Here is an 11697-nt window from a genome sequence, read left to right as displayed (position 1 = left end):
TACCCGAAAACTATTCGTACATATTTTATTATGCAACAATCATCATTACGACAATAACAATAACAACAACAACTAAACCATATAACAACTAAATAGACTTACCACCAACTTCACCAATTTCCGGTTATTTTCATAGTCACAATGAAGAGCAACGGATCTTAGATGCGGACCCGGAACCGGAAGCAAGTGGTCAAGCGACGTCGCAGCGGCAACGGTATACACACAAGCTTGGTAAGCCGAAGCACGTTCACTTGACAACAACAATAATAATAAAACAAGCAGCAGCAACAACAACAACAACAACGGATGCAGATAATCAAGCAGCAACAGGAAACTCCGAAGGCTCAGTGCCGCACACAAGCAAAGCGAAAGCAATTAAAAGTAAAACTAAACGGGTGATATTCAAAGCCAAAACCGCATCGATACGACGCTTAAAAATGAGCAACAATATTGTTGGCAAAAACATTGGTGGCACCACTGGTGGCATGAGCATTAGCGGTGGCAGTGGCGGTGGCGGTGCACCTACTTCGCATCTAAATCCACGCAATTATTTTTCACTCAATCGTCAGCCGTCGCAAAAGCCGCGCGCCAGCTATCCGGAGATAATGCAGCCACGTCTCTCGTTGAACGGTACTTTGCGTCATTTGGTGCCATCACCACGTCCGCTCTATCGGGATCACAGCTCACGCTCGATACAACCGTTGACGGCCAACGAACAGCAAATGGCCGAATTGGATGGCAGTTTCTATGGCAACACTTTGGGTTGCTTCAGTACAGGCGGTGGTGGCAATAAGGGTGGCGGTGCGGGTGTTGGCCGCGCTGGCTTTGGTGGTGGTGGTGGTGGCGAAAGTAATACGGGATTTCACACAACTGAATTATCGATTACGCCAACGCTAACTGGCGATGAGCAGTATATCGATTTGGGTAGCCTACGTCGCTTCTCGATCGATCGTCAGAGCTTTCTTGGTAAGCGTTGCAATCATTTAAGTGTGTTGAGGGTATTTAGCTGAAATAGCTGGGTTGGGGGAGACATAATCATTTATCATATCATTGTTGAAGCATACATATACAAATCTGGAACTTAAGCTTTCACTAAAGCTTTCGTTATAATGTTAATGTTCACTTCATTCATAAAATTGTTGAACATGAAAACTCTCATACTCATATATCATATCACGAGCATTCCCTAAATTCATGGAAGTAAAATATGAAAAATCTAGAAATTAAGCTTTCACCAGAATGCTTTCATTGTAATTTGAAAGTTCATTTTGTACATAAACCTAATGAAAAACATTTATTCATTATTCTTATTCACACCATTTCCAAATTCCGATTCATTAACATTTCCACACACCAAATATTCAATGACTAATTCCAAACTGTATTATTCTCTCTTCCCTTACAGATCTCGGATCGAAATTTAGCATGCCACAGCCGAAATTCGGTCAGAGCGTCTCACAGCAAGGTTTCTTCACATCACACGACAGCCTCGCCACACCATGCGCATCACGTGCCTCCAATCCACATGTGGCCACTGTAAGCACTGCCTCCGAAATGGATTTACTGCACAGCAGCAACAAACAGCGTCGCAAATCTCGCGGCCGCCTGAAAACGATGTCCGGCGAGCAACCGTTACTCGATTCGTGGCAACGTTCAGCGACGGCGCGCAGTTCACAAGACAACACATTGGCCGGCGGTTTGGCGGGGAGTAATCAATTTAGCGGGAATTTCTGCAACGGCACTGATAGGTGAGTCATTTAATTATATATTAATTGAAAAATATATTTAATATAAAACATGAGACGCCTATATGAAGCTTACGTACGAGTATATGCTCTAGTTTAAAGTGTTCACCACAGGGGAGAAATGTTCACATGTAAATTCACTTTGATAGACTTACTTCCTCTCTTATCCAATCACTTAACGTTTCACTGTGTTGCTGATGATGCAACAAATTGGCGTAACTGTCAATTTATGTTGCTAAAGAATCACATATCTCAAGCTCCTGTACGTTGTGAATGGGCAGCAGTGTAACCCTTTAGGAAATGTGGGCAGTTTGGAAAGTATTCCACAACAGTTTTCTATTTGGAGAAAGTAACTTTTTTTGTAAAAAGAAAACTTAGTATTAACTGGGCAGAAGTAGAATTTGAAGTCGGGGTAAAAAGCTTCAGAAAAGCTTTATATTGCACCATCTAGCCGGTTTTTAGTCAAATGAGATTATTTAGATTACATCTAAATAAAAAAATAAATCTTCAAAGATGACCAAATTAACTATCGTTAAGAAAAATCTTTTCCCCGCAGGGTTCTTTAAGTTAGCGTCTTGTAGTGCAAAATAAATATATATTCTCTTCATATTTATGCCATGATTTATTTATAACATATCTCGTCTGCTCGTGCTCTTCTATCAACTCTGTAATTTTGCCTCATCTGCCTTCCCAAACGCAACTGTAAGCGTGCAATTTGCATTCACATATTTTAGTGAGGCGCACTAAATCCCATACAAATTTATAGCTTCCATTCACTCGCTGCATTTAAATAGAAAAATCGTTTCGAGTTTATATAATACAAGAGAGGTACTTTTATTAGAATGTATATAGATATATAAATTTATACACAAAAGGGAGCACATACTAATGTGTAAATATAGCTAAAATGTTTCGTGTTTATTGATTCGAAGGATTAACTGAAATTTCATGAAAGCTTTAGCAGTTTATTAAGCTTTAGTTACGCAACGAATGTGAAAGCTCTCATTAAGTATGAAAAGGAACTTAAAAGCTCACATAAAATGCATTTCAGCGAATTTTTAATCAATAAATTACTTTTTCTCTTCTTCTCTCTCATCGCAGATATCCCCGCTCACGTTCCGGTACCTCAACGACCACTGCCCCGCCGCATAGCGGCCCCTCACACGCGCATCAATCGTCACATCAGCTACACCATTCGGCGTCGGTGTCGCATGCGCACCATCCACCGTCACATGCATCGCATTTATCATCACAACAACAACAACAGTCCGCAGCAACACATCATCAGCAGCAACCACATCGAACCGCCTCGCAACGATTTCGTGCCGCCACTGCCTCGCGTAAATTCCACTTTGTGTTCGATCCAGCGGGGCGTCTATGCTACTACTGGTCCATGGTTGTATCATTAGCGTTCCTCTATAATTTCTGGGTGATAATCTATCGTTTCGCCTTTCAAGAGATCAATCGACGAACGATTGCCATTTGGTTTTGTCTCGATTATTTCTCCGATTTTTTATATCTCATAGATATATTCTTTCATTTTCGTACCGGTTACTTGGAGGATGGTGTCCTACAAACCGATGCGACCAAACTGCGACAACACTATATGAATTCGACAACATTCTACATTGACTGCCTATGTTTGCTGCCATTGGATTTTTTATATCTATCAATCGGATTCAATTCGATATTGCGTTCATTTCGTTTGGTGAAAATCTATAGATTTTGGGCATTTATGGATCGTACCGAACGACATACAAACTATCCGAACTTATTTCGTTCGACAGCATTGATACACTACCTACTTGTGATATTCCATTGGAACGGATGTCTGTATCATATTATACATAAGAACAATGGATTCGGTTCACGGAATTGGGTCTATCACGATTCCGAATCGGCCGATGTAGTTAAACAATATTTACAAAGTTATTATTGGTGTACGTTAGCTTTAACGACGATCGGGGATTTGCCGAAGCCCAGATCGAAGGGTGAATACGTCTTTGTGATATTACAATTGCTATTCGGACTGATGCTGTTCGCGACGGTGTTGGGTCATGTGGCGAACATTGTGACGTCGGTGAGTGCGGCACGCAAGGAATTTCAAGGTAAGTGCAACAACAAAAATAGTCGATTAATTTCAGTAGGGATAAATCTAAAGCTTATATTTACTTGGCGTACCGTAGCGAATAATTTTTTGGAGTAGTTGGGTTAATCGAGAATTGCACTGTATATTGGAATTATGTTTTTCTGTTGAAGTTATGGATTTCAAGGGTGTTTCAATCCAGACCTCTTTAGCGAGAGTTTATTCTTCTCTTCTCTTTTTGGTATAGTGTACTTAGTGGACTTACAAAGACCTGACTTCGAAATAGTTATCTCTTGTATCTTTGCTTAGAATTACAAGCAACTTTATTGATTAAAATTACCTCTCAGTTACCAAAAAGAGTTACTTAACAGTCATGCATAAACCGGTTGAGAATATCAAGCATACTTTACGCGAGCGAAATAAAGAGTTCACTTCGGTTTTATCAGAGTAAAACTGACAGCAGACAAATATATGCAAGTAAGCTCCCCTTCCACTTGGACACAAAATGGCGGCTGAAGGGTTAACGCCATGCTAAGTTATAAATAAATATCGCAGCTTAGCCGAGGAATGAGAAAATATTTGACATAGCGATAAGGCTGCTAACTATGCTGACGATTGGATATATGAAATGTGGCGCATCAGCGGATAGAGGGGGAAATCAAAGCAAATTCCATAATCTATAAGTCAAAGTGTACGTAAGCATTAACAGCACAACAACAATAAACAGCAGTGATAACAACAACAATGGCCATAACCATAAGTAACCTTCATGTACACAGCAATGGCAATCTCAGCGCGCTGCTTAAGAGGCGTGTTAACGCCATACAAGCTCAGAGCTAAATGCTCGAACATAAATAAATGAAACGCTGCTGCACAACGAGATGACGAAGCAAGTGAGCACACCGTATACTATATACAACTATATATAGGTTAGCATGAGTATAACGCCCCCCAAGCGAATGGGTATTGAAATCTTAATTCCACTTGACTTCATTGTCGCTTGATAATGCCGAGCAGCAAGAAGCAGCACAAAATTAACAACAAGAGAGCACAGTCTCAAAGTGCACTGTGCCACGAGTAACAGTACAAGTGGTTGGGTAATAGAGCAACCGAAGATTGCGAAGAAGGTTGAGTGTAACGATTTTGAAGAGAGAAGAGACGAGAAGGTATACAACAGCTGATGCTAGCGGTAAATGTTCGACGTATCGAGGAAAGGAAAATCACGGAGAGCATTTAAAGCTTGAAATCTTCATACTCTGGTGTGGGGTTATCTACGAATATAATAGGGAGTTTCAGAAGACAGAAATACCGTTAAAATACATACATATATACATGGATTTACAACTTGATGTATCGCTATGTATATTCTGAGGCACAGCAGTGACTACATAAAATATGAAAATTGCTGTCGTCAAACTAACTGACAACACTGCCGCCTATTTCAGTTTTGATGCTTTCACCGTTATCACCCACCGACAGTGAGTGAATGAACTATACTGCCTTTGAATACGTGTCACTTCGATGATATCGACGAATTTCCAGTTGAATAAGAATGCAGATACTGGAATGTCCTTTAGTTTGCCATTGCTTTTTGTTAGTTGATTTTCATTATGTTCATTTTAAGTCAAAGTCAAAGGAGGTGATGTATAAATAAGTTCTACTTGTCCTCCCTACATGAGATGCTCTCCCGATTAGAAAGAATCGGAATACGATATATACGGAATAAAGTAAACTGAAAGGGTTGAGACCTCATTATGTTAGAAAAATATGATAATTCAGATTCAGATTCGTTCAGATACCTCACACTGTAACTGATATTTATATCCAAATTCAGAAAATTGTTATATGGGATAAATAAAGGTCATAGTTCAAAGTATGGATCAATCGCGGAAAATTTCAAACTGTCATTAATAGGTAGATTCGATTACCGTTATATGAAAGAATGAATTATGAGAAAACCTTTTGTTCAAAACAAGAGATTTTTACTGAAATAAGATAGTAAAGTACATCAATTTATGGAGGCTACAAGTTTAAATTATACAGAAGTTGTTTAAATTTGAAAAATAGACTTAAACTTAGCAATTCTTAAATGTATTTTCGTCAGTTCTCATGCTAATTACTTTTCTGTTGAACTTGTGGAACACTTTGCCTTATATATATATATATATATTTGGCGTAGGAACCGCTTTAAGCGATTATAGCCGAATCCACCAGAGCGCGCCACTCATTCCTCCTTTTTGCTTTTTGGCGCCAACTGGAAACACCAAGTGAAGCCAGGTCACTTTGCACTTGGTCTTTCCACCGGAGTGGAGGTCGTCCTCTTCCGCGGCTTCCTCTATCGAATACTTTCAGAGCTGGAGTGTTTTCTTCCATCCGTACAACATGACCTAGCCAGCGTAGCCGCTGTCTTTTTATTCGCTGAACTATGTCAATGTCGTCGTATAAATCGTACAGCTCATCGTTCCATCGTCTGCGGTATTCGCCGTTGCCAATGTTTAGAGGACCATAAATCTTGCGCAAAACCTTTCTCTCGAAAACCCCAAGAGTCGTCTCATCGGATGTTGTCATCGTCCACGCTTCAGCGCCATACATCAGGACGGGAATAATGAGCGACTTATAGAGTTTGATTTTGGTTCGTCGAGAGAGGACTATACTTTTCAATTGCCTACTCAGTCCAAAGTAGCACCTGTTGGCAAGAGTGATTCTGCGTTGGATTTCAAGGCTGACATTGTTGGTGTTGTTAATGCTGGTTCCCAGATAAACGAAATTATCTACAACTTCAAAATTATGACTGTCGACAGTGACGTGGGAGCCAAGACGCGAATGCGCTGACTGTTTGTTTGATGACAGGAGATATTTCGTCTTGTCCTCATTCACCACCAGACCCATACGCTTCGCTTCTTTATCTAGTCTGGAAAACGCAGAACAAACGGTGCGGGTGTTGTTTCCGATGATATCAATATCATCGGCATACGCCAGGAGCTGTACACTCTTGTAGAAGATTGTACCCTCTCTATTTAGTTCTGCAGCTCATATTATTTTTTCCAGCAATAGATTGAAGAAGTCGCACGATAGTGAGTCACCCTGTCTGAAGCCTCGTTTGGTATCGAACGGCTCGGAGAGGTCCTTCCCGATCCTGACAGAGCTTTTGGTGTTGCTCAACGTCAGCTTAGCCGTATTAGTTTTGCAGGGATACCAAATTCAGACATCGCGGCATAAAGGCAGCTCCTTTTCGTGCTATCGAAGGCAGCTTTAAAATCGATAAAAAGATGGTGAGATTCGGATGGGGTCATATGTAGAAGTTCACGCAAGTGAGGAAAGTTTCTGATTGCCATTCACTTGGGAGTGGCCAGGAACGATTCTTTTGCATATGACTCAAGCAGCTCACGACTTCCGGTTTTAGACCAAGTACCCCTGGGTAGCTAACAGACATCCGTTTGGAGGCGAGCTAACCCACCACATAAAAAAAATCTCCCCAATGAAAACAAACACTTTGCCTTATAGAAACAGTTAATTTTCTCGTACAAAAATTGTCACATAATCCAAACTAACTTTACATATTATATTGAGCTGCTTCTCATGAGAAAATAACTGAAAGCCAAGTCCCAATGAATCCCACAAATATCACATTTTTCTATTAATCAAAAACTTGGAACGATGGACAATGTCCACACCAATGGCTAGTTGTCACCACCGCTATATATCATCCACTTTCAGTTCGTTTGATAAATGAACATTTAACCTTATTAACTACTTATAAATATTGTACGACATGTAAAAACTATTAAAAACGATTATGTGCAGGCGCAGACTTCGGGGAAAATAAATCAAATTTAATAGGCAAAACTTTGCATTTAAGTAGGTGCGAGTAGATTTATTGAATAGTTAAGTTGAAGAAAGTGATATCTAAGTGCGGGTGTGCGACTACATCATAAATATTGGTTGGCGCAGCAGAAGGTCATGAATAAATCGAAGCTTGATAAAGGCGGAAAGTTGCCACAAAGCGAGAAGTTATGAGACGTTAGCCGCAAATAAATTATGCTGCGCACACACTAACTACAAACACACATACTTGGCATATAAACACACTCTACATATTAAACTGAACCGCAAGTATAAGTAGAGGGCGCGCACGTGCGCTGCTTATGCCACACCGCCGTGAAGGTGCTTTGTCACTTAAAGTATCATTAAGTCTAATCGGATGGTAATTTGGCACTTCATTTCGGGTAAACACAAATTCAAAAAGCTGCAGGCGTAGCCAACCGAATCTTTTTTTCTGCTGACAAGCAGGTTATTTTGGGGCGTACACCTATTCGTTGGTGGTACGTCGTTGTGTACCGTTGTAATAATGAGCAACTTGAAATTAATTCAAAATCACGTTTCGGCCATTAATGTGACAACAATTTACTCTCCCGCAACACACACACATTGATGATAAGTGTATACAAAGTAAGTTTAGTGTGGCAGCTTGATTGTAGGTTGCTCAAGATAAACTATAAACCGTTGAGGTATACAATGTACATATCACAGGTTGATTGTTGAAATTCTTCTTAACTTCTCACATACGCTCATTACTGCCGCAAAATTTGCTGATTTTGCTTAAAAAATTTTGCTGCAAAGGTTTACTTATAAAAGGACTTAAGTCGTGTTTTCGTAGTTTCACTACGACGCTTGTTTATTTGCAGGATTTTGACTTTAGTTTAGTTTGAATTCTATTTAAAAGCTGTACTGCTCGGTTTTTTTGCCTTATTAAATTTGAATAAATTTCTTCAATCTCAATCTCAATCTATACTACTGTTATAAAGAGGAAAGATTTGTATGTATGTTTGTAATGAATAAACTCGAAAACTACTGTGCCGATTTCAAAAATTCCTTCACCATTGGAAAGCTGCATTCACACCCGATAACATAGGCTATATTTATTGCTAGAATCTAAAATTTCTGGAAATAGTTTCCAGGTGAGGGTGCCAAAAAGACTCCGTGATGGAGAATATTAATCTGAAACTGAAAATCGTCTTGCAAGTCATTCTCTTTGCATCGCAATCGCACACCAGGGAGTCGAGTAACAAGCGTTCGCAGCTGCTTGCTGAACGAAATTTCAAAAACTCCCAAGTACGCGCTTGAGAGTCGAGTGCGGAGCGTATGCAGCGGCTTGAAGAACAAAATATTAGAAATATATAAGTTTGCACTAGGAAGTCGAACTCTGAACATTCCCAACACCTTCATAATCAGAGAGAAAGACAACGGACATCAAAGACTAGAAGTGGTAATCAAGTTTTAGCTCATTGCAAATAAAATATAATTTCGTGTTCGAATTTTCTTCATTTTACTTTTTTAAAATGAATTCAATTCCAAGAAACGGAAGAGTACATACATATGTATGTATGGGAGAGTGTGTATAAGTGTGTAAAAATGTATAATTTTTTAAATGTTTGTTTAAACCCGTGCGAAGACGGAGCGGTCTGCTAGTGCCTTAATAATGAAGTTTGTTATAAAAAATTAAGAAAAATTCTAAGAATTATATTTCCGCTTGGATGCCAACAGAAATGAGTTCCCTCTGGCCAATAAGTAACTCAAATAATAGAGAAAATGTCATATTTCTTATTATTATCATGATTTAATAAAAAATACTTGTCAAGCATATCACAAGTCATAAATTCATAATAAATAAAAATAGAAATATTATCTGAATACAATCAATCAATTGCAATAAAAATCCACATCTATGCATTGATAAACATTTATTGGCGTTTCTTTGCCCATTTCAATATGCCTTAAATGGCATTCATGCGCAATGAAAAGCTTTTAGTTTATAAATTCCACTCCATAAAATCGCATTATGATTATGCCGTTTACTGCCTGTGTATGTGTGTAAATGTCAATTATATTTCTGTTTTTGTTTTTCTTTAGTACTGACACTCGGACAATGCTTGTTTTCATGCCTGTCAATTGTTGAAAAACTCAAAACTATGCAAATTATTAAAAGGCCCATGAAATTGTAATGAAATGATAAATAAACATATATGAACACGTTTGCTGTTGTTGCTGCTGCTTGTCTTTGGGAAAAAGGTTAGACTGGCAGCAACAGAAACAGATAAATGACTCATAAATAAATTTAAATGTCCGAAAATAAATGTGTCACAAAAACGTGTATGAAATGCTTAATATTATATAAGTGAAGTATAACGGGGGTTTAGTGAATGAATGGCACTTTTTAGTTAACTGACAGAGTGGGTGGGTGGGTATGAGAAGAACTTGACAGTTTTGTCGCTTTAGAAAAGTAGTGGGAGGGAACATAGTTTTCAAATGAAATGGCTAACCCTTTAGGCGGCGCTAGCTTTGAGTGCAGACTTTTCAAGTGACAAAGAAGATTTATAGTGTTTGTGTTGTTGTTGTTGTTGGTAGTTAGAAGCAGCTTTTTGTTTTGCTGGAACTCAATGAACAGTGTTAATATAGCAGCATTGCTCAGATACTGCTGCTTTTAGTATGCACACTTGCACATTTTAGTCCATTCATTTTAGTTTCAAATAAAATATTACTCATACGCCCTGTCACTCTACACCTTGTATATGGCGCTCTAAAGTGTATGCAAATTAAGCATTTATAAATTCAAATTTCTACGCATTTATATAAATTAAATCACGCACACACATACACTGTATTTAGACACTTGTGGTTAAATTTCATGCTTCAGCGCCTTAATGTATGCAAAGCAATGCACAACTCACATATATCAATTCATCAAGTGCGCTTCCGTCTGTTTGATTTGCGCCATCTCACTGATTGTCAAAAACATTCGTTATAACGGTTTGTGTCTGCTAATGGCAAAAAAAGTTTGAAAAATTTTGACAACAACAAAAAGCATATGAAATATGTTAAAAATACTGTTCAACAAGCATGACAACAGCTATTGCAGGCCGAAAAAGCATGACGAAACGAATTTAAATTGTTAAAAAACCAATATTTTATATTTATACGCGTGTATGTGTGGCTGAATGTGTTTGTTTGGTTGTGTGTGTTATCATATGCCTGCATTTTAATGTGTTTTCATAACATTTTGAGCACCAATAGACTTTTGTGTCCACATTTTGTAAATAAAATCATTCAGCGCCAAATTGCAAAAACAACAATTCAAATGGATTTATTAACAGCAGTCATCAGCATCACACCCACAGCAATTTTTTTAAGTGAGATCATCTCATACATATATATTTTTCAAATTTTAATAACTTGGATAGTTAAGCCTTAATAAACTAGTGTTTAATTTACATTTGCGAAATTCAGACTTTATTAAAAAAATCATTTTTAAAAAATTTCAACAATTTTCATTGTTTACGCCACACTCGAAGCCTCTCCTCTTCTGTGTTATTCTATTTACTTATTTCTCTTTGACAAACTATCTTTGCTTTTTATCAGTTCTTTACGGAACTAATTTCATCGTTATTCAAAGCTCGAATATATTAAAATTCCCAACTCATCCTCCATAGTCCAAATGGAAATGGAAATATATGCCATTTAAATAGTTGATGATTTGTTAATCTAACCTCAACTTTTTTTTTGCGCCAAATGCGCATAATTTCCCTGTGGAAACTATAACATGTGTTGTGCGTACACGATTAGTTATTTATATACCCAACTGTTCTTGTTGTTGTTGTTGCACACGCTTTGCTGTTTTATTATCATGTTATTGCAATCATCAGCTTGCTTGTTATTGTTATTGTTGTTGTTCTATGACTTGCAACTTATTGCGGTGCTGCTGCTTGTGGCGGATTTGCATGCCAAACTATTCACTTGACATATTTTTTCCAAATCATCCAGCACACAAACATACACACACACATACACAAACCGGTCGTCATTTAACCA

General features: G+C 38.3%; 1 protein-coding gene across 1 annotated transcript in view; it reads left to right on the top strand.

Annotated features, from left to right (window-relative positions):
- The first annotated feature begins 300 nt into the window (after positions 1–300).
- The window catches only part of LOC105212115 (cyclic nucleotide-gated cation channel beta-1), an 87520-nt gene continuing 76123 nt past the window's right edge, over positions 301–11697 (top strand). Inside the window, exons 1-3 of the mRNA XM_054233653.1 lie at positions 301–966; positions 1406–1748; positions 2847–3853. Coding sequence (XP_054089628.1) covers positions 438–966; positions 1406–1748; positions 2847–3853 — 1879 coding nt within the window. The 5' untranslated portion in view covers positions 301–437. The remainder of the gene's footprint in view (positions 967–1405; positions 1749–2846; positions 3854–11697) is intronic.

Source organism: Zeugodacus cucurbitae, chromosome 6, assembly GCF_028554725.1.
Source record: "Zeugodacus cucurbitae isolate PBARC_wt_2022May chromosome 6, idZeuCucr1.2, whole genome shotgun sequence".
In the NCBI taxonomy this organism is placed as follows: Eukaryota; Metazoa; Arthropoda; class Insecta; order Diptera; family Tephritidae; genus Zeugodacus; species Zeugodacus cucurbitae.
Note: the sequence above shows the minus strand (reverse complement) of the source record. Positions and strands in the feature narration are given on the sequence as shown.